The sequence below is a fragment of the Acanthochromis polyacanthus genome, chromosome 17, assembly GCF_021347895.1.
Source record: "Acanthochromis polyacanthus isolate Apoly-LR-REF ecotype Palm Island chromosome 17, KAUST_Apoly_ChrSc, whole genome shotgun sequence".
In the NCBI taxonomy this organism is placed as follows: Eukaryota; Metazoa; Chordata; class Actinopteri; family Pomacentridae; genus Acanthochromis; species Acanthochromis polyacanthus.
In genome coordinates, this window is record NC_067129.1 from 21,386,334 (window position 1) to 21,411,168 (window position 24,835).

The 24,835-nt window shown below is 40.4% G+C and overlaps 1 protein-coding gene across 1 annotated transcript in view; it reads right to left on the reverse strand.

Annotated features, from left to right (window-relative positions):
- The window catches only part of LOC110967388 (junctional adhesion molecule 3B-like), a gene marked incomplete at its 5' end in the record, with an annotated part of 37,520 nt that extends 12,988 nt beyond the window's left edge, over positions 1-24,532 (reverse strand). The window contains one exon of the mRNA XM_051937916.1: positions 24,334-24,532. Coding sequence (XP_051793876.1) covers positions 24,334-24,532 — 199 coding nt within the window. The remainder of the gene's footprint in view (positions 1-24,333) is intronic.
- Between the last annotated feature and the right edge of the window lie 303 nt (positions 24,533-24,835).

The window sequence follows — 24,835 nt, forward strand, 5'->3', positions numbered from 1 at the left end:
TTCAGAGATCCTTTAGTCTTGAAGAGCCATAATGGATATTTAACTGCACAATGGAGTAATAATATGCTTTCAATATATTTACTCACTCACCCTCAACTTCGGTTGTTCCTGACTTGGGCACAACACAAACAAACAAAACAAAGTATTGCAAAAAGATCTATTTTTTAAGAAGTTGTGGTTTCGTACTCATTAAATCACAACAGAATATATAGCTCAAAACTGTCATGCAGCCGAAAATAATCTCTAAAGCTGAAAATAAAGGTAATTACTGATGAGGAAAGCTGATTTTGATAATCAAGTCCTAATTTCAGCAATTATTCATGCACCGTGTGCTTGTTTCAGCTCCTTTAATGTGATTTTTTGCTATTTTTGCATGCTATGATAATACATTGATTTATTAGGGGGATACTGTTGGTTGGATAAATAAGACTCTGATAAAGGTTCGGTATTATTGGGCATTTTGCAAAAAAAATAAAAATAAAACATAGGAGCGCTGAACTCCTAATCTTTAAAAACTAAACTGTAACTGATTGTAAACTTGAAGAAATCTGACGATATTTAAGTCCTCTTTTTTCATGATGCTAATAAGAATACTAATGACAGTTTCATTCTGTTCATTACTACAATGACCAATAAATGCAACAACAAAGACCCCAAAGACAAACAACCAACCAGAAAAGGCACAACTATGGATTTAAATTTCTCACCTTGCAGATAAACCAGTTGGTTCCTGACTATGTGAGTAATCCATTGAACAACTGCTTTCTCCTGGGTAACCTTTCAGCAAAGGTTGCATCTTTATTCTACTCTGCAACAACAACACACAGCTGGACTGGCCAGTAAAGTATCAGGAAGTGCTGACTGGGTGTTATGAGAGCAGTATTTCCCATCTCTCCTCCAGTCTGTCTGACACATCCTTCCCCGATCATGTCAAACTCATCCTGTCTGTGCTCTGGTCTCCTTGAATAGCATCCACTCTCGTGTACCAATGGGGTCAGAGATAACTACGTGTGTGTGTGTGTGTGTGTGTGTGTGTGTGTGTGTGTGTGTGTGTGTGTGTGTGTGTGTGTGGGGCCATCGTGGAAATGGACTTTCCTTTTTTTCCCTTCTTGGTTGGACACAGCTGTGTGAGATCTGGCAATCTGCAAATCTGCATCAAAGTTTTTTTTTTTAATCTTCCTTGCCGCCTCCATGATGGGCACAGGGTTTTCTCTGTAATCTTAGCATAATGCCCTCATAAACCTCCCAGGTTTTACATCACTGAATAATACAATAGGCACAGTGGAGCTGGGTATCTCTTGATGCCTGCACTGTGTAATGAACTCCTTCTTTTTTTTCTGTAGTTTCCCCAGGGAAGCTGCACTTGTTTCCCGTATTGCTGCTCGGTTAATCCAGTGAGGTGAGGCTGGTTTCATAAATAGAAAGGTTCAATTAAGCAACCACTGATATTCCCCGTGGAACATCTCAATCCTCGTGCCTGTAGAGATTATTCCCACACCCCTTTGGAAGTTCAGACATCAAAGTACGTGCACACCCAGTTCTGCGTACCATCAACAGTTGCTGTTGGAAACTCTTCACGTGCTTGACTCCTGCTTGAATTGCATAGAGCCTCTCAGCCAAGCCTAGTTTTCTGTGAGCAAAAACAGCATGCGTTCAAGGGCACACATGAAATCTTTGATTATCTTAAATTTATTTGTTATTACATTCCTTCTACAGGCTAAATTCCAATAATTCCACACAAAGGACGCCTGTCAGTTCAACAGGTGCAGACTGACAATATATTTTCTTCCCTGGTCCAACAGAAATGACTGAACATCTCAATAAAACCTGTCTTGCTTCCTGAACAGCTTTTCACATTAACCACTGACATCTCCAAGGCCATATCCTCCAAATTATTTTTTAACAGTGTGTAAAGATGACAGCATCAGAGAATATACTGCATCTGTCGCACATTTTCTGTGCCACAGTAAAGGCAGCCAAGGGCGGCAGTAGCTTTAGCTTCTTCCCTGATACAAGGTAAGATGAGCATGTGCATCTAAACACATGTGTAGAGCCAGGTGCATGACGATGAGAACATACAGTACATGCTACATAGCTAATGTTACATGAATAACATGACCCACATACCCCTGATATGTATTCAGCACCTTGTTTCCAATTTAAACTCTACTAAACAATGTAAACAAGCCAACTAAGGAAGCAAACAACAATATGGCCGATGGTGAGTGAAAACAGACTTTATCACAGCGGTGGAGAAATAAATAATATAATTGCTGAGGGACATTCAACTCATCATTCTCCGGGTAGCCCACAATCATCAACACCTTACCCCGAGCTGTCTCTAAATAAAAAAAACAAACAAACCCAGAAACATATTCATCTTCACTTCAAAAGCAAACCAAGTCAACAAGAGAACAGCAAGGAAGCAAACAAGCAGGTAATTAGCAATGTAAATGTGCATGTTCTAGTGAGCAATGAGATGTACAAGACTGAAATGAAAAGAAGAGTGAACCTGTAAGAGAGTGGGACAAATATATACAAAATGTCTTCTTTTTAAACACAAGTTCTATTCATTGATTTTTTTAAATACTATGTTTTCAGCTGCACTTAATCACCCTATTTTCCCTGCAACTACACAGACAAGTTGGCTACGACTGTTGATCTTGGCACAGTCCAACATCATCAGATATTTTACAGGTGACATGTTTTATATCATTGTGCAGTGTGTTTACCAAAGAGCTTGCGATTTACCGTTACGGCCAAATATTAATCTGCCATGATTTTCTTAATTTATCAATTAATCATTCAGCCAAAATGCCAGGAAATTGTATCTAAAGTATACAAGTTACTTGCTTTGTCCAATTAAAATCCAAAGCTCAAACTCAAATAGAATCACATGCATTTACATAAAACAGATAAAAAACGTATTGCTGATCAAGTAATCAATTATCAGCAACTGTTTCAGCACAGATTTGATACAAACAAGGCAATAGACAAGAGCAAAGAAAATTAAAAGTTAGTGGATAAGTGTGTAAATGTTCTCATTTCTAAAATCCACAATAATGTGGCACAGAAAACTTCAGAACTCACACAGTTATTTGATGACCTGAGATTACTGGATTACTGGATGTAATTAAAGCCCTGAGGAACGACCAGATGACTTGGTCCTTTACGACCCCCAGATAAGTGGAAAAAGACCTCCCCTTTACATTTCCTTTAATGTTAAGAGGTTGCCAAGTCTCCTGCGGTCTTTCACTTGTGCATCACTTCATGGAGTCTCTGTTGGAATCTGTCTGCAGAAACACACAGAAAAGCTTTGAAGGGGTCTAAATGTTTATGTTCGCACACAGAATGGGTTACTGTTTTTGGCATTGCACACATGACCGCCAAGCTCCTGCTTACACTACATAAAAGTTCACTGTGAGCCCCAAGCAGAACGTGGTTCTACCACAAAGGAGGGGAAATTTCCAAAATGTTTTAAAAGGATTGACTGAAAAAAAAAAAAGAAAAATCGAAATACACTCCCCCCACACCAAAAAACAAAACAAAACAACAAACAAACTCCGCACTGATGTAATTATTAAGGACAAGAGAATTAAAAGCAAAAAATAAAACCACAGCCTACTGTCACCGGTAATTGGTCTTGATATGTACACACATTAAATTGTTGTTCACTATAAAAGAAGTGTATTACAATGTGGTATCCAGTAGTTACAATCTAAAATCTTAAAGTGGAATTTCATGTCACGCTACGCTATAAACAAAATATGACCATGAATCATTAGCACAATGTCCCTTTAATTATACATATTTAAACCATGAACTGTAACACTGGTTCTGGCTCTGACTGGAGACAAAAAGTTGAACAGTGTATTGCTGAAGCACTCTCATGTCTTGCGTGCTTTTCCCCGAGGAGATGCTAATTTCCATTTGATAAAAGTCTATGATGTCAGCTGGGACACAAAGCCTGACAAATTAATTCATAAGAGCATCACATATTACCATAAGCTTCTTTCTGAGAGACGATTACAGCTAGATCCTAGACAAAGCGTCCCCTGCTGCTCCAGTTCCCATAGCAATATTGGTGATATTTCCATAGTAACAGGATTCTCTTTCTGCATTACTTGTCATTCCCTTCCACCCCCTGGATGACCACAGCTACACAGGATCACACCTGTTTTGGTAACTGTGAGAAAAGTGACTAAGCAGACCTCAGATGTCTTCTTCCATGAAAATAGGAACCTTGTGTTATGACGACAACAAGGGAAAGGTTTCAGGGCTGAGCTGGCATGCAGAATGACCCCAGGTTGTATTGTCACAGCTGTGGTTATCCAACAGTGCTGGTCTCACATAACTTTCTTATTCCTACTTAGACCATCTTTTACCTCTTTGGTCTCTGTGTGTTGTGAAGCTTTGAGTACTACAAAAGATTAATCCCTGATATAAATAAAACCATGCTAAGATTTCTGGCTTTGTAATCCCTTTGTTTAGGTGACTAGGGAAATCACTTTGTATTGGGGGGAGAAAAACTCTTTCTCTCAACAAAACATTTGCTCTTCAGGGCTGAAAAAGTGACCTATAAAAGCATGAACAAGCATTAGGTAGGGATGTGTGCAATTAATTGTCTAAAGCAGCGGTTCTCAACCCTGTTCCTCAGGACCCCATGTCCTGCATGTTTGAGATGCTTCCCTGCTCCAACACACCTGACTCAAATGATCAGCTCGTTATCAGACTTCTGCAGAGGCTTGATGACGAGCTGATCATTTGAATCAGGTGTGTTGGAGCAGGGAAGCATCTCAAACATGCAGGACATGGGGTCCTGAGGAACAGGGTTGAGAACCACTGGTCTAAAGGACTAAATGTTGCTATCTGTGCTAGTCATCATCACAAAATAAAATAACCAGATGAAATAATTATTCATATTTATTAATGTCTAACTGTTGCATCTCAGATGTTACACAGCGATCAGCCACTAACCAGAGGTCAGTCTGCTAATGCTCCAACTATACTTATGTCCAGATGATGCAGGGGGTTAGTGGTACGAATGACATTTTGTAAAACCAGATATTTGGCTGACATTTAGAACTAGACAATAAAGATATGATTCTATACAGTCTGTGTCAGAATAAACTGGCCATTTGACAGCTATGTGGAAGATTTGTTAAGTTGTATTTAGTGAGTTGTTATGTTTTTAGGATAATATGCAAACTTTATATGTACAGCACAAACAGTCAGGGATTTCAACAATGTTTAAAATATGATGTGGCTATTGACAAATGCAATTAACTGCTTCAATTGTTGGGACAATGTTTAACTTTAAAGATTAAACAGATTTTTACACTTGTCGGAACTAATGAAAATCTATATTTCTATTTCATTTACGGGCAAATTAGTCCTAAGAAACATCCCTACCATGAAACATTACCCTAATTTTTATTTTATTGTGCTAACACTCTGGAGCAACATTCTCTTTATCTATCACATGACTCCAGGAGAGTTGCCAGTTGCCATCTATGTGGCACAGGCACACATGAGAAAAATGTGTGCAAAGGAAATGCATACATGCAAAAATTAAGCCAAAGATGAAGAAACTGTGTCAGATGCACCTTCAGCTGCCAAGCAAATGTCAACACATTTGAGCACATAAATGGCTGAACCCAGAGCAGCATGTCTGCAGGAGCAGATAACTTCCAGTGGATGTGAAATATGTAGCTATATTAAACCTACATATAAATGCACTGCATGCTAAACATGGGTGGAGTGGTCCACTAAATTCAACGTTTGCTGTGGTATTTGGGTCATAGTTTGATATGTTTGCTGTAAGGCCAGGAAAAAGCTTCACAGCGTCCCATTTCAGTCCGCAATGGAATTGGTAAACAAAACACTATGACTACAGGCCATTTGACAGAATTCTAGTGGTTTGGGTGAACAACCTACCCAGAAGGTCATGTGACAATCTTTTGGGGTAGAATAGTGTACCTTGCCCTGTATGCTCATCTTCCTTTAAAATGTAGTCAAACTCATGTAATCACATGATTAGTAGTGCATATGGTTACCTGGATATGAAGGCTGTCAACTGAACTCAAGGCTTGAGTGTCAACACAAACATCTCTGCATCATGATTTTGCTCTAATTTCAATAAAAAAAATCACCCTAAGTATAGATTTATATCTCATGATGCCTCTTTTGAAAGTTCAGTCGCAGCTAGTCAGATAGCCTCCCTGCATTCTGCTTCATGTTTCCCTCGGGCACAGTTTAGACAGAGAGTAGAACAAGGACTAGTCACCCACTGCAGTCCAAGATACTGGTCTTGGAGTCCCTCTTGCTAGAGAGATGCTGCTGGATGGCAGCAAATGTATGAACTTCTAAAAGCAGATCAGACTCCAGATGAATATTGATTATCATACAGGATCATCAGACTGTCCAGCCCTAACTAGCAGACTAGCTATTAACTTATAATAATAATTTTACATTCAAGGACATATGCTGCAATGAGAAGATTGACAGAAATTTTGGACTGCATGGTATGCTACAGCCACAAGAAAACAAGCTTAAATCTGTCTTCCAAAAGCTTTAAAGCTGACAAATCAACACTTTACATGTCCCAAAAAAGCTGGTTCCCCATTTCTACAGCATTTATGCTTCTAACTTCATATTTACCACTCATACACTGATCTTTTCATCTAATTTTCGGGAAGAAATCAAAGAAACATATATTCCAAAATGCCGAACAACTTCTTTAACTTAAAGTGTAGAATCAAGCATTTTCAATGGATTAACTCAGTCACCGAAAACTGTGGCCAAGTGGCAGTGAGCCTGCAGAATTATAATGTTCGGAGATGAAAGTGGTCTAAGAATGTGTTCAGAATGCTAAGTGGCCAGCATACAATCAGTTTTAATAAGCACAGGAGTCAAGTAAAGAGCTGACAGGAGTTCAGGAGATAGGCATCTACATATGAGCACGATTGCACTTCATCTGTGGGCCATGTGAAACCTGTCATTTTTATTATCTAAAACACTGCATGTAAACAAAATTAAGCTAGATAGACACATAGTTGAAGAAAGTCATCCTGCAGACATGTTTATTCTGAAACGAGGGTGATGTCGCTGACAGGTATTTTTTTTCACCAACCATTCTACCCCTGGTGGATAAACTCATTCTGTCTGACTAAAAGTTGTATCCTCGTATCAGAAGTTATTTCAGATGCATGCTATCTTTTCCAGGTGTACTCAAACACGGATCAGCTTTCCCTACAAGGGCTTCTTGTGTATTCATTTATTCTGCATTTACATATGAGGCTGCTCCAGGCCCTGATCTGTTAGCCCGGTGAGGCCGGAGTTATCCATGTGGCTTACTGCTGGTGAGCCCTCTGATCTTGGAGGGTCAAAGACTCGGCCTGAGCCAATATGAGGATGAAGGGGGAGTGGGCAGGGGAGGAGCTGATGGTGCCACTGAATGCCTGGGAACCTGTCACTTTGTGTCAGTGTTAGTGTCTACATCTGGCCTGTTCTCACTTCAACCTCAAGCTAAGTATGACTAGCTCACAGGACTGGACCACAGAGGAGGGAAAGCAACTTTTACAAGCAGTACCTCTAACTTTCCACGATAGAGTCATTGAGTTGAGGCATCATTTCACATCGGGGATTCCACACTCACTAAATGACAGTTTAGGAAAAATGCACATGTCGAAAAATACTTGCATATCACCCTTTATGAATATCACTCCACTTTCACTTGTTCTCCCAAGGCTCGGGCCTTGACTTTAAATCTCTTAAAGTTAGTTAATTTTACTTTATTTCATTTTATTCAAAATAAATTAGGACAATGATGCTGATATAAACAACATCTTCAATACTTGTTACAATCTTTAGAGCAGTATAGCAGGATTTGAGGACAAAAATATCTGAGATTTTTCTGAAATTTTGTTACCAGAACTAAATACAACATATTGATAGTAGAAATGGGAATTACTGTGATCAGCAGTTCAGTAATAGCAATGGATCGTATGCAAACCCTTCACTAATGTCAGTCTTACAGCTGAAGATTTAGACGTGTCAAGTAGGGATATAATAGTATGAGTTTTAAGGCCAAACTGTTCAGCATACAATGTTTGGTATGAAATTTCCTTGACTGTACACTCTGTGACCTACAGAATGCTAAAAGAAGTTTATTGATATTGCTCAGAGTCAAGGATGCATCCGTGGTAAGACAGGTCCATCCAAATCACATTCTTCAGAGTTTAGGCAAGACTATTTCCTTGTAGGAAGAACACATAATGGAAATGTCAAGTTTGCATCATTTACCACCTTCAATCCTCTGCATAGAATTGTAGGTGCTTTAAGAATTCCAGGAATCCTTGAAACTGAACTCAGAACTCAAATCTAGGTAGACTGTGGCAGATGCTAGACCTTAGAACAGTCCTTTGGTGGGATTATATGAAGTAACATCTGAAGAATGCGGATGTTAGAAATTCTTTCTTGACTGTGAGAAGCAGTCTACATACTTTCTAGTTTTACTACTGCTAGTTAATTGCTATCTTTATTACACATGTACGGTGTGCTATCGCACACTACACATGGAGTTTAATTGGTCTTCATATTTAGAATGCCATTTATTGTCACTATACACAAATACAATGAGATTTAGAGCATCTCCATCAGTGCAAGATACATGTAATAAAAATCACAAAAAAGAATAAGTTAAAACAGTTAAAAAGAATAAAAGTGCATTTGGTCAGAATGTGCAACTTCCTTGACTCACACTATGCGGAGACTCACTCGCTTTTGTCCAGTGATAATTCCAATAAAGTTTTTTCATATAAGACGCCTGTGTCCTCAGTGTTCACAAGAAGAGAGAAAGACAGCAGAATTTTGCACTAATGGCTTTAATGGTTAATTTGAGCTTGTTAAAAATGCATACTTTGTACTTCTACGGTATTTTACACTATTGCTTTATGTTTTTGTTATCACTGATGCTCTGAAAATTTACTGAACCATGACTCCAAAACCAAGGTTTTTAAACATGAACTTTGTGTACCACTAGTGCCTAACGATTAATAATGAGACTCGTGGTTACATACAATAATAACTACCTCAACATGACCGATAATGGTCGACTATGTATTATTTTTAAATTCCATTTTTCAATAATACTAATTCTTTCGTTGCAACAATACTGACAAAGTGAATGCATGGTTTTACTAATGATGCACATATAGAAATACTTTGGACTTTACAATTAGTGTGCAGTCACTTTCATGAGGCTTGTTCTTTGCATTTGGAAATAATTACTACTCATTGAATGCTCTGCACTGATAGCATTACTATTCATTAAGTCATGTGAAACATCTTGGCCCTGAGATAATCAGATAGCTGTTGCATGAAAACAGTCCAGTTGTTTGGCGTCACACTGCCTCTTCACATGGCCCCAGTAGCTGTGCATGCCAATGGAGACCTTTGTTTTGTGACACAGTTTCAGGATCTAGGAGTGAATGAATTCTTAATTAAACAGAACAATGGTCAGTGGGTATTGTGAAAGAGGACACAATAACCATCAAACACACACAATGTTCAAGTGCAGGCCTACATGGACTGGCGAAAAATCCAGTCATGACATCCTGTGGAAAACATGATACACCGGAGTTATATTTGCGATGCAATGCAACTCCCGTACTGCACTCATTTCTAAAACACTGTCCACTCCCCTTGCTGTCTGAATTACATCGCCTAATTTAGAAATGACCTTTATTTTGTTTGACAAAAGTAAAAATAAAGAAGAATTTAAGCACTCTCACAACGACTTCTGGCTACTTCATAAAATCCTAATAGGATGGCTGAGCAATCTGGCCAGAATGTCATATGACTGTCATTTGAGGTAGATTTGCAATTCATGATCTGAATCATGACATTAAAATACGCACCTTCACAACTGTTTTGTGGATAAACTTACATGTAATCTGACTGTCCTTTTGATATGAACTTCTTAAAATGATTCATACTTCACCGCTTCGGCAGCAAAGTCAAAACCTAGAGAAATAATGACAGATACCAGTCACAACTCTGTGCCAGTTCAAAAACTTCAACTGATGTTAGCAATGACGTGGGTAGTCAAACGTAATGAGCTGTTCCTTAGTACTGAAAAAACAGGTTAGCATCCAAATGCTCATACACTATTTATAGTGGCTGTCAGCACGAGTCAGAACCCCTGCAGCCTGCTAATTGGGCTCCCTCTCAGGTAGAAAGTACAAGCAGCGGTAGCTCTCCCTGCCTTTCACAGGCACCCAGGGAAACCTTCACCATCCTTCATGATGAAATAATTGGCTGCTGATTTTTCTAGCCCAGGTCAGCCTCTTGAGGGAGACAGTGAGAACGCCTTGTCAAAACAGATCGAAGCACAAGGCCAAGAGGCTGAGTGGGCCTCCCCTGGCGCAGCATCTCTGTTATGCGAACAATCTGACATGCCACACATGTTGGATGTCCAAATGAATTGGGGAGCTCCATGGTGTCGGCTTAAAGGAGCTCTAACAGAAAGGGGTGCGGGCTAATTCAACTCCCTGCAACAGTTTTTTGGGCTGCAGTCAGTGTCAGATCCCATCCTTGAATTGAACCTGCTACCACAAAAATCTCTGTTAAATCACGCCACACTCAGTGCCAGAATTAGCTCCTCACCACACTCTGCACAGATGGCATCAGCAGCGCTCATTGCAAATGCTTCACATTCTAGTCCAGACAGCCTGACCCCTTCCTTAATCCTAATTAGGACTGCAATTTCCACGCAGGCCTTTTTCAACCATGATGAAAGTAAACATTTGTATGGCTGTGGCACTGCCTTATGGGTTGCAGTATGTCATGATTTTACTAGTCCGATGATAGTGACACATTTTAAACTGACCACTAGAGCAAGGTTATGTAAATGACCATTGCTACTGTGAACTACCCTATATCCAATTCGAGTCAACAATGAACTGGTTAGATAATAACGTATGGTGCGAAATCCCTCTATAACATTTTGCTACCTGGCCTCCCCCCGACACACAGACCTAAACCTGCCCCCCACCCTGTATTCTCACAATCATATACACATTCGATCCAAAACAGAAATAGTCACCCTATTCGATGGTTTTCCAACAGCATGCCACAAAGGATTAACCAATAATTCCCCTATAACATATAAGAGCTGGAAACACTAACATCTGCACATATCAAGCTAATCTGGCTACTGGGATATGAACACGGGTCTTTTTTTTGACCAGCCAGCAGTTCCTTTACCTAATAATGCCCCATTTGGCCTACACACCAACAGAGAGATTGGGGGGGGGCAGCTGAGCCACTCTGCCACTGCCTGCAGAGATAAGCGCTCATTGTTGAGTGCATGGACGGTGAGCGTAGCCGACCACGATGAGTTAAGGCTCAACTGACAACTGAACAATAACACAACACCACACAGCAGAGACGTGTTGACTTAGCAGGTCCAAAAGGTTTAATCTGCCTCACTTCCTGCGTGCTCCAAGGATGCCTGCTGTGGGCAGAAAAGAGATGAACTGAAAGGGTGCTTTCTGTGATGCAGCCTTTAGGGACACATCAACTTTTGTAGAACTCTGCTGACCTTTACATCCGACTGTTTTCATGAGATGTGTATTCTCCCGACCTGCAAATACCTACAGTAGAAAATGGTGGTCCATTTAATTATTTATATTTAAGAACGCACTGAGTCATACGTAGCTTCAAGGCCAAATAGTACGAACCAACCAACTATTAATGTCATCTAAAAGTGCATGAAACACACCCAACATGAGTGTAGTTCAGTGTAGCCAAATGCACTCATGTCTTAAACTTTATAGCTGCATTTTTGTGGCATGCAGGAGCATATTGTGTGAAATGGCAGCAGGAAGCTAATAAAGTCTTTATAACAAGACCACCCAGCCAAGTTCAGCTCAGTCATCAAGATGCTATCAACTCTGAAACAGCAGGTCCAGGAAAAAAATCGCTGTATTTCTAAAGTCTACTGTTCCAACAATAGCGTCCCACAGCCCAGCCTATTAACTGGCCTTTGTTTTCACTGTTAAACAAAAGCCATGTTGTGTAGGGCAGGCCTGAAGAATGGAAAAACACGGCAGTTAGATTGACATGATGTATGTCTGATCAAAGATGGAGACAATAATTTCGCAATGTCTATCTTTCACAGTTTGCTAGCAATAAAATGGGATCCAATTTGTTTCACAACACTTTGCAGGAATTTTTTTTTCCCAGAGATGACTCAGTCTTCCACTAACCTGTTTATGTTCTAAGGACGTTCCACATGCGGTTTGATTTAACCCTTTTCCACAAGCACTGGGCCTCACAAAGATTGCAAACCGTCTCCACAATAAAAGCTCATATACTGTATGCACCTATCAATATTAATTACACTACAAATATTAATAGTTTTTTTAAAAAGTGCGCTTTGCATTAGATTGTTGCCTACATTTTATATCTCTAATACTTGACAAGATAGTGCCTGCTACCTTCTGTTGAATTTGTGACAAAAAAGAAAAGCTGAAGTCAATCAGCACAGTTAAGCAAAGAGTCAAGGGTCAAACACGCTGCTGTAGCAAAGATTTACTCTTTAACAAAGATTTCCTTTCCAGCAACTCCTCACAGACTATGGCAACTGGCCTGCATGTTGTATAATGCTGTGGGAAGCAATTCTGACTGTTTCATTGTTCCTTAGTAAGCACTAATGTGGAGTAAATGAAGAGGAGTGCAGAATGTGAGGTCGCCGAAAGTGTGTGACTGTGTAGAGGATGACTGCTCACAGGTGAAATGAGCTTTGACAGGCAGGCGTGGTGATGGGGACTGAGGTCACTTAATGCTCCCACATTTTTAGACCGAAAATGGAGAAAGTAATACCAAAAGGGTCAAGACAACTTTTACCTTACTGTTTAAGAGCCTCTTTGGAAAGCTCTTTCTTGTTGACCTGCAAGGTTACTCAATTATTTATGTACATTGCAAGCACATTGTAAATTCATCATTTTTAGTTTGGTATTGTTTAAACATGACAACACTGGATTTAAAGAGAACTGCAGTTACACAGTGTATGGAGAGTTAAAATGACTATATGGCTTTTGAGGGAATTCAGACAACATAAATGTTAAAAACTGTTTTGATTCGTGTTTATTCCAATCTAAAATAACTTCTAATTAAAAGGGTGGAGACGCCTGTTTTCATAAACCGCACACTGAAAACAAAATTCCATTCTGTAACACACATAACTGGGAATAAATCATATGTGCTACTCATTTCAAGAGACAGTTGTTTATGAACATTGTGCCTACACTGCAAAAAAAAAAAAAAATTCTAACTAAATATTGAGACATCTAAGTGTGCAACCCCAGCAAGAATTTGCCAACAAGTAACCCAGTCAGACAACAAATGTGCATAAAGGCATGCTCAACACTCAAATAGTTTGAACAGGCTGGTTGAGCTGTGCGACAGGGAATGTTGCTTAAACAACAGCTGGGGAGTGAAACCATCTTAGGCTCCTGCTGCTGTCCCTCGCCCCACCACCCCCATAGGAGCTGCACTTCCATCACCTGCTCAGGGAGGAATCCTTGATGGGTTTCCGTGGGAAATACCAGACAAAGGCACCAGACAGCCAAATGACCAACCATTTCATGCCACCCATTTTGTTTCCAGGCTGTCACGTGAACTATGCTGCCATGCATACAGGCACAGAGGAACTGAAGGTGTGCGGTGCACAGTTACAGTGTAACCTCCTGGTCTGGGAAACAATGGCTAAGTTCCAAAGTGCTTTTACGGTAAGAATAGATGACAGCTGGCGATCTCAGTCACCTGCTGTCTTTGCTTACGTCAAACATAACTATTCTGTGGTGTTCAGCGTGCTACAGCAGAGTATGACATACATGTTCTGCCCTGTTCAATATTATGTTCACTTTCCAGAAATTCTGTTTTTTGCAACAATCAAGGCAAAGTTGAGTGTCCCACATACCAGGATAATGACAAAAACATTTTTCAATTGAGTCTCTTTTCCCTATAGGTAAGAAGGCAGAAATGTTTTTCTAAGCAGATTATAATGCTCTTTCTGGTGTTTACATGTAAATCCAAATACAAAAACCTGCACACATCTGGCGCTTGACTCAGTCATAAAATCCAAACCCAGTGGAATTTTTGTCTTACTTTTGACAATCCAAATGATTAAAGAAATGCTACTTTGCATGCACCGTAAATGTGAAACAGTTCATTCATGTGTCATGAAAAGTAAACTGTTAACTAATTACACAACTACATTAGTTGCAGGGAGGAGAATATTCCATCAGTTAAAGTGTACAGCTTGCCTCCAGTAAGAAATATCCAGACTGCTACAAATTCTGTGGAAGTGTGCTCAGCAGACCCAGCCCTGATAAGCTATGACCACAACTCATTTGGCAAAGTGCCAAGCTCAATCTGCTTAAATGCATCCACCTCAACACTGAATGGAACGCAGTAGAACAGGGCAGGCACAAATGGTTTGGCACCATTCATAAGGACAGTTATACTTGGATCTGACTGAGACCTTTAAGTTAGATAGCACATTTCAGCAGTCCTTCAGAGTTCATCCCTCTCTGTAGAACTGAGTTGTTCTCACTGAACAACATTACCATGCAAGCAATTGCCCCAAAGGAAGCCGCCCACAGATGTGAACACTGATGATCTTGAGTGTTGATGATCTGAGATAAAACTGTACAATCGTTCGGTTCTGCATGAGTGAGCCAGTGTGAGGGAAGGGAAGGACGGAGGGGTGGGTGGTGGCTGGGGGTAAGTGGGGGATTCATTACGGAGCGCTGGATGGATGGAGGCCGTTTTGAGCGACTTGTCAGCACAGAGATACAGATTCCCTCTGAAAGTGTGGTGGAAAGCTCATGAAACCATAAGATCATTGTTCTAGCTCAAACCAGATCGGGCCAGAATGAACGGCTGTGAGGGAACTTTGGGTGCAACTTTGGGGTGGAGTTCAGTGGGCGTAGGGGTTAATGACCTGCTGTATGTTTTCACTCTTGTTCACCTCCCACAAAAAGAATACGCATGTTCTGAGACACACCATAAACTCCACCCCTGCTGACTAAATAGCTTTTGTTCTTGTGTTTCTGCTGTTGTTTTTTTTATTTTCTCAATAAATTATTTGTTGGCTCTTTGCTTTTGTATGCTGAATATTTTAGGAACCTCACATCTGTGCTCTCTGTATTCTTAGGTTCTAGAGAATAACTATGAGAAACGGCTTTGTTTTTCGGTCTGAGCAAAGCAAGCGGGAGTGTGCACCCAATGAAAACACTAGTCATGCACTTGAAGAACAGGGTAGAATTATACCTCAGGAATATGTAAAAATTCTCCCATCGATGCTGTCAGACAAGATGGCTCCGCCAACATCATTCCAAGTTGTTTTCAAATTTCATGTTTTAATTTGAAATGATCAGAGAACAGAAGCTGCGTTGGTTCTTTAATTTAAATTTTGGTTCTTTTAAATATTAGTCTAAATATGAAAATCCACAAGAGGCAAAAATTCAAGAATGTGGCAAAGTTACTGTGAAATTACACTATGTGTTTGTTCTTCTTTCGACAAAAACACAGTCTTGTAATTACATTAGTCAGAGTTTTTTTTCATTTCTTACTGTATCCTTCCTGTTGAGAAAAGTTTTAAGTCATGGAAAATCCCTAATAACGTGGCATGGGTCTGAAAGGACTCATTTAAAGTTACCTTTTTAGCTCTGATAATGAGCATTGTATAAATATGTTAATCTGACTTAGGGAAGTAGGACAGCCTTGTGAAAGGAAATGGCAGAGTAGATAACATGACCATTTTGGGACTGACACAGGAGATGAGGTTTAATGTCGAGAAACTGACAATTAAGGTTAATTGCTATGTTAACGGAAAAAATTGAGGAAATCCCTTAACACAGAGGTGCTGTGGAACATCCACTGGCTCATCTTCTGCTTCTATTTTCTTTCCTTTTCTTATTTTCCATTATGTAGCCCAGTTTAATACAGAGTGCAGCAAACATATTTGTCTTATCATCCTTTAAGCGCTGCTGTTGGGGGACAGTGTTGTTGATGTCAACTGTTCCTGAAGTCTCTGTTAAGGTTCTGTCTCTCTCAACTTTTAAGTCTGTGATCAGCTTTGAGGCTGCAGCTAAGGCCATTTTGAGTGACCTGTTACAATCATGACAAATGCCTGACAAACCCCTGAGTCACGGTGAAATCCACCCAAATTGCTTTCTGCTCTTTCCCCTCTATTGCTTTCTATGACACAGAAACGGAGCAGTCCCACATGTAAAGCCCCTCTATTGGAGCTCAGACAGGGGCCAGCCACCATGTTACAAACTCGTCGCCTATGTCTGGCATCCTGACAAATATCTGAAGCACTCAGTTACCCAAAGTATGCCCTCACACACATGTGGCAACAGCCCTGTGTACACTGAGCTTCTTCCTTAGCATGACTCACAGCAAGGCCTAAAAAGCATGGATGATTCAGGCACTCATGATCTTATCTGACAGAATCAGGGAATTCCATTAAAGCTTCCAGATATCAACCATTTCAACTCTCTTTAAGTATTTATTTATGTTTCGTACAGTAACATTTTGAACCAGGGCAGGTTGTCCCTCAGCTTAAGTTTCAGCGGACACAGAGAAAGAGCAGTCAGATGAAAGTCTCCATGATCTTGTCGGAACTTTTTCAACAAATGACCTAAAAGTCACCAGTATAAGAGATCAATACTGTTTAGATCAATGCAAGTTGGATTGTTTTCAACCAAAAGATATTTTGGCAAACTGTAAAACAGCCTAACAGTGCTATCACTTCCAGTTCAGTTTCAACATATTTATCACTAAGTAGCCCAGAAGGGATAGTCCTCACACCATATGGCCAGATGGTCTGGTTACAGTCTGCCAGCTCTATCTGTCCAGTCAGCTGAAAGCAAACTGTGTCAGTACTGGTGGACTTTCTAAAGCAGCACTGCTATTGATCACAACTACAATATAGTGTTTGGATTTTGCACTGATAACTGGTACTTGTTTGTTTTGTTTGTTTAAAAAGACTGTAGAATTAACAAAAAAATAATTCTTGTAACAAAATCCAATTTCCAGCATCTTTTAAGTTCACTCATTGAAATTAGATTTTTGTTTCATTTTTATAATCTGACATTTTACTCGGGGTGATGTGCCAAACTATTTCTTGGTTGTGAGCCGTCGGAACAAAAAACCTGGCAGCTCTCAGCCATCATATTCCCACAAGTAAAATTAAAGGAAGTGCTGTGTTGTAGAATTTTCTGAGATTAGTTTGTTTGTTTAAAGAGAAACAGGTTAACTGATTATGGTCTTTATGCTAAGCTAAGACAGATATGATAGTCATTTTGATCTTCTCACGTGTAAATCAAAAAGTCAATAATTTTTTCCCTTAAAATGTTGAACTTTTGCTTTCACAAGAAGTCAAAAACATCTTTTTAGTGAAATAAAAAAAACTCATGTGCTCTTGAGTCCTATGGCTTGTTACAGATAATTAAAGTCTTAATTCTATTAGGTTCCACATATTTCTAATGAAGAGACTAATAGAGTTGCAGCAAACTAATCTGAAGCAAAATCTAATTTGTGATTTATTTTTGTATCAGCACTGTCTCACATGAGTTTGAGAGGAACCTGAGATGGTGTTAATAATGACTGACCATGACTGGATGCTGAGCTTTTACCTAATTATATTTTAAATGTAAATGTTTTTCTGCTCTAATGAAGCTACAAAACAGATACTAGACGAGGAAGAAGCGTTTTACAGAGAAATCTACTGCATCACCATTATTATTCTTACATGTACACACACACACACACACACACACACGCGTGCACGTGCGCACACACACACACACACACACACACACACACACACACACACGTTAATCATCACTAATAACTCATTTGGATGAGTACCAAGATTTCTGCGTCATGTACCCCAAGCACTCTGAAATCCCCTCTCTGCAGACTCTGCAGCCAAGTATGGAGTTAGTGAGTTGCTCTTTTGTGAGATGAAGACTTTGATCATGCTTTAAAATTGATTTGTAGCCACAAAGAAAGGCATCAGTCTGTCCTTTTCAATAAGACAGATGTTTTAGAACGTTTTCATTCCTAAATTCAATTTTATGCAATGACAGCTGTGCTAGCATGCAATAAATTATTTTCTGATTTTATTTATTTTAAATTGAACACATTAAGGTCCAGGTCTTGCTCCTTTACTGAGAGACATCCATCATTTCTATGCTGTGCTGTTTGGAACCCATTTTGCACTGCCTCCCAGAAGATGCCAATAATTGACCTCAATCTGACATTAGTGTCACTGCTAAACAGGCTGCATCCACCCCAAACCATTAGCACCACCTCTTGTTAAATAGTATTGTTTCAGCTGTGCATACTGTAGCATGTGTCTGATTTTTCTCTCCAACAAGAAGTGGAACAGTAGATGTTGCATATTTTTACTTTGATGCCACATGTCTGACAGGTGCATCCACGCCCCGGTGCTGCCTCCATGGTAGCATCACGCAGCCTGGAGCCTGGAGGTGGTGGATGGAGGTGTGGAAACCACATTGTAATTACAGGCAACCAGATGTAAGAAAAGGAAATGAGCTTCAAGCACAACTGCTCCTGATTAGCAGACGGAGTCCTCATGGTAATACATGCTGAGTGGTTTGCCATTGTTATTTACAGCATTGTTATCAATAACAGGCACAGCTTCTTCCATATGCTGCAGCTTTTATGTGAAAAATTGCTATTCTGAAATCACACTGTTAACATGCTCCAAGCAGTGACACAGACAAGGGAACTTCCAAAAAAAGTCTGCACTTCCAACAGCCAAAAGTCATTTTTCATTACCTTCCCCAGCTTTTTCTGACAGACATGACATTACGCTCGGCATGTCTGGAAGCTTTAGCTGGAGAATCAGAGTCTTGTCTCCACAGGTAACACACGTACCACAATATTTCTGCAGACATCCTCAATATATTGTTGTAATCATGGCCATGTGTCATCAGATGAGTTGAACTCCATTTTAGTGCCTCTTAAATGTAATCTATCATTTACAATACAGAGACTTTCAAATAAAAATCCAGATCTCATTTCTAATAAGGGGAAATCATATTTTCTCCAAAAAAGCAATATCTTTTAATCCATTCTTTTAAATCTTGTGACGTCCTGAAGTCTCTCTACTTTACATCTTTTTATTACCAAAACTCTGCCAAGTCCAAGAACCTTAAAAGCCCATGTACTGTCCCCAACCCATTTGAAATGTGACAGCAAAGCTTTTAGCCAGGCTCTGGCTACTTCTTTTTTTTTTTTTTTAGCTGATTTTAATATTTTAAATCACAGGGTTCACATAACTCTTGCTCCTGCCATTATTAGTGATTTACATCCCTACATGACCTTGCCCCACTAAGCTAAGCAGTTTCCTGAAACTGAAAGAGAAACTCAGACTTACAAGGGGTAAATATTTTTAAACTACAGTATAGAAGTTTTGACCTTTATCATTATCACAGTAGTGTATGTTTTTGATGATGGGACCAATGATTTGGAGTGAACAGTGATCAAACACCTGAGGTTGTCAGATGACTCTGCCTTGTGGCTATTTTTAGACGGTAATTACCCTTTTGTTACAGGCTGGTAAACAAAAGATGAATCCAGAGCGATTATCTGGTTATGACTCTCAGCAGGAGCGCAGCCTCAAGCTTTTTCCTTTCAGAGCGACAACAGCTCAGCCACATGTAGTTCATTGCCTCTGCCATGTCATTAATGAAACCCTAATTATTTCACTAAGCTGACAGCAACCCAATGTTTGATCGATGGCAGTCTCTTCTGACCTATTGATGTACTCCCATCAGTATCCAGTGAACACACAAGCAGGAGAACTGCCATAGCGCTTCCCTTCCAGGGACCATGTGACCATAGATAGAGATCATCAAACAGGAAGGCGCTTTTAGCTGCCCTAAACCCAGGCAGTCAGTAAAGAGGCATCTTGATTGTCCTGTTGATCTAGAGTAGCCTAAACATTGAATAACAATGTCCTGTCAAAATAAACAACCAATTTAGTCTGCTATTGAGGAAGCGCCATAATTTCCAAAATCTTATTACCCTATAATTGATTCTATTTTCTCGTGAATCTGTCCCTTGTCCAAACCTCTAGTTAACCTAAAGAAACATTCCCCTTCCACCTTGGCCATCCTAACATTTTAACTTGAAGTTTTTGGCCAGCGTTCACTGCCTAGAGGCTGGTTTCTAGTTTATGACTGATGGTTCTTTCACATGCTAGTCTTATTGACATTTGAAGCATGCACATTCCACTGCCATTTCTGGAACACGAGCACGTTTGTGTTTGCCTTTCAACCTCAGTGGTCTACTGCAAGAGACTGCAAGAAAAAATGACAAAGGTGGACAGGTTGCTAAATCCTTCTCTGTGTCAAGTTAAAATGGATTTCTGTCTCAAAAGACATACTGACACACCCAGCTTATTTCTGAACGCCTTCAACAAGCAACTCTGCTCAACTGTCTTTCTTCACAACTCTCTCTTTCTGCTCTGACCTCAGCCGTCTTTACCAGCAGGAGTCCCTTTTATCTCTTAGGAAAACAGGTGGTTATGATTGTTAGTCAGGCCTAATATGATGTGAAGGCTTCTACCTCCATGTGTTTTCTATTTGGAATGCTGCATTTGCTAACACGCACAGTCAGGTTTGGGAGGGACGCAGCAGATATTTCTGGTTACGCCTGCGACGCTGCTCAAAACACCACCACCCACTCCTGCTCAGCTGTTTCGGGTCATTCAACAGTAAGAGCCATGTGGCACTCTGACTTTATCATACTCAGGGACTCTCCACATGACTCACTACAGAAATGTAAAAACCATTACAAAAATTGTGTAATTTTGTAGAACTCATTACACAATTCCCAGTTAGGAAATAAGCATGAACAGAACGAGTAATTCCTTCCTGCAACAACGATAAATGTGTTATGCCGCTGACACTTCTCTTTATTTGTAACAAACAAATACTGAGCAGCAAGGGACTCCTTTCTGTTTGTGTACCTCTGTTTTACTCTGCCATTTACTGTCTTGGCAGTAAAATGTCAGACTGTATGTGACTCGCCCACAGGGGCCGTACATGCCATTCAGAGAGTGCTCTAAACATTTGCTCTCAAGCTTTGGGTGGGTAGGGAAACATCTGACAACAAGCACTTCCTAGGGGAGCCACTATCAGCAGTTATCTTGGGGCGTACCGACTCCTGTCATGCCAAACGGCTATGCCACACATGCCAAACAATGGGAAAAGTGCCGACGCTTGGCTCTCATTTAGATAAATGTTTGAAGAGTGTGCTGGATACCGTCATCCAATGAGCACCCCAGTTATGTGTGGGTTTTGCGGCGCTTAAAGCTTTCTGAGTGATGCAATGACTTGCCGGCATAGAACTCTAAACAGCTATCTAGTGGACAGCTTTCTCACTTATCTTATCCATTCAGATAAAGAGAGGGCTCGGATCGGATCAGGCTGACAGCCATGAGTGAAAACAAAGATAATGTGAAGTCATAAAAACGTCAGTTATCTAGGAAGAGAAACTGATTTCAGTAATATGTGTGAAAGATGATAAACCAATACTATCATGATGAGTCTCTTTTTGAGGTAGGAATTGTGAGGTTTTCACAATAACATGTTTTATTAGGTTGATCATCTTTACTGTCATTCGCACCAGTGTCTCAAATACATTGATGGCCACAGATGTTTCTTGTGAAAAGTAAAAGCAGGGATCTCAAAGTTTATATTTGCTCAGTACTAATCCATCCTGAGCATCTTCCAGCTCCACACATACTTTGGCTGCACTGCTGGCAGGAAGGTTCTGGCAGATGTCCTGTTTTAGTGCATACCACTTTCTTTGGAATATTTTAAGTGAAATTTCTCAGGTGGAGCCAACAATGGAAAATGTCAATGCATTCCATTAGATCGGACTGGAAAGTCTGCTGTAAGCATGTGCACTTAAAATAACAATGGCCCTCGTCTTTCGCTCTGCTGACAGATGACTGGGCTGATATTTGCAGCTATGTTCAGTCGTGCTGGGTTTAGCCGTCGCTTGGAAAGGCTGGGGCTGCTTGGCCATTAAGATGATAGCTATCCAAAGATTGCCATGAATCGAAAATAACAAGCACATCCCACAGACATACAAAATAACACTGATCGCGACATACAGAAAAAGAGGCAAAGCAAGTGACACATTCGTTCCTCGCTGAATTTGCTAATCGCTTTGTGAAGCATCAAAAATTAAATGTGGAGCAGAGATTTTTCAAAATGCAAGGAGCATTCTAATTACAGTCAGTACCTTTTAGAAATCCATGTTGATCAGTGCCAATTAGTAATTCATAACATGGCTTGTGGCCAACTCAAGTCTAGTCAGATTTGTCCTGATTCTAAAGACAGCGGCGACGCTGGCTGGGAGCCAGTTGACCACATGGCTAAGCCCTGTCCAGCAAGACAAAAGAAATTCTTAATTCTTTACCAGCTCACTGCCCCCTCCCCAAAAATGTCAATTGTGCTGCTATCATGCCCTGTCACATATTTACTCAGAGGAACATCAATACGAGTACTGACTTTGAAAAGTATAGCATAAAAACGAACAAACAAAAACGCTCAGAGCCTGAAAATATGTCAAGAGAGACAGTGTGTGGAGCACTGCAACAGATTATAAACAAGCTCCACTGCTATTCCTAATTAAAGCAAAGAGAATAAGCCTATTCACACACGTGAGAGATCACAGGAAAGGTTCTTATGTCTGTACTTCCCTTTGATCTGTACGTCTGTCCTCTCACACCTCGCTTAATCTAAGTCCGGGGGGAAAATTAGCAGCCTATTTCATGTCAAGCTGCTGTGGAGAAAATAATACCAAAGCACGACTCTTCATGCATACAAAGTACAAACAGAAACTGCAAAACATGTTACACATAATTTCATAATTGTGAAATAATTTTTTTAATGCTTTCATAAATTAAAGCATGAATGAAAACCAATGCACCTTACACTACAGCGTCTTGCATAAAATATTTTGCCTATACCTGGAATGCAAATAAAAGCAGAAAATTTAATTTTTTTAGCTCAAAGAAAATCTACCTTAATTTCCAGTATATTCAGATTTTTACTGTACCAGAGCAAAGAGTGCAACAAACTTGATTATCAAATATATTTCTATATAGCACAGCAACAAGTGTGTTTTTTTTTTTTTTTTTTTTTGCTTTTGTGAACCACATCATTATAATTTTAATCTCTAATTCTCACGGCAACATCGGAAATAACGATTTAACCTCGTAGTTTTGAGGTGTGTGAAGGCTTTTCGTGGGCTCGTATTTTAACGTGGCGCTCCGCTCTTACAGGTGTGCGTCTATCGCTCCAAGCTCCAGGGCTGATAAACAGAGGATATGAGCTCTTTAAGCGGAGAGGGCAACTGAGACGAATTGATTTTCCGACGGCTGTTTGTGTTTACCAGCTCTGGTGCGGTCTGAGAGGATCCGGCAGCGGGAGGAGGCTGGTGAGGAGAGGGTAGAGGATACTCGCTGGCCCTGCCGAGCTGGCTCCTGCCGTGGTCAGCCTGCTTTTATTCCGCCGCAGGAAAAACCGTTATCTCACATCACTACTCCCAGCATCCTCGCTACCACCGCCGCTCCGAACCCGCGTTAAATAGTTAACTCGCACGAACTACGAAACCGCCGTAATTCATATTTAATTCACAACTCTCAAACTTGAGAGGAACTTTTTCAGAGTGAGGACACACGCACACGCACATTTCGTTAAACGTGGTGGCTCTGAAATGACCAGTTGAACTGAGTAACATTTAGCTCAGGTAGTCCCGCTATGCTAACATTTGGGTTCACACAGACATGCTGCTTTTTCACATATAGCGGTATTATTCCGACAAGAAACGCCGAGGGAGAGTAAGCGATGGATTTGAGTAACAATAGCGGCTTAAAACCATCGCTGGAGCCGCACATTCACAAGTCATGAGGACAGTAAGTTGTATCAAAAATGGCGACTACATTTGTAATTCCGTTTGGAGAATTCGAAACTACATTTACTAAACTACGGGGAGAGTGAGCTCGCTGTCAGTCTGCCGTGAGTTTACCGTTAGTTGCGTCCAGATAAGGTTACTTCTGAGTCACAAATCTGTTTCCCACCTCACGTTGGTGTGGAAGAAAATTGGACCAAACACACGCAGAAGTGGACAGCATTTGACGGTCTCCTCTCTCGACGCCGCGACAGATAAAATAGCAGCCGGTGAAAATGTTTGTTTTGTACTTACAGTGAGTTGAGAGGAGAGTCAGGAGGCAAGCCAGACGTGTTTTCGCCATCTTGGAGTCGATGCAATGCTCGGTTTGACTGGCCGTGCATGCGCAAAGTAGTCCGGAGAGCCTCGGTGGGGATGGAGAGAGGGAGAGAGACCTAGAGAGAGAGAGAGAGAGGGTGAGAGAGAGAGAACGAGGGGAAGGGAGGGCTCTATTATATTAGGTTTCCATAGCTACCGAAAGCATCACTCACAGAGAGAAGAATTTATAGTTGACACGATGTGGGAGGCTTTTACTACTGTGGCGTTATACTGTAGGCAGGCAGCAGCTGGGGGCTCAGATAGGAAACCACCAGCCTCCAGTCTTTCATGTGCTGTGGGCTGGAGGTGACATTAACAACAAAGCATAGTTTTTACATAATTTTGCTTATTCAAATGAAATGGAGAATATCAAAAGGCAAAATCACAGTTATTTAAAAACTGCATATGAGTGAGCAGCACGGGTAATTAAAAGCTATTA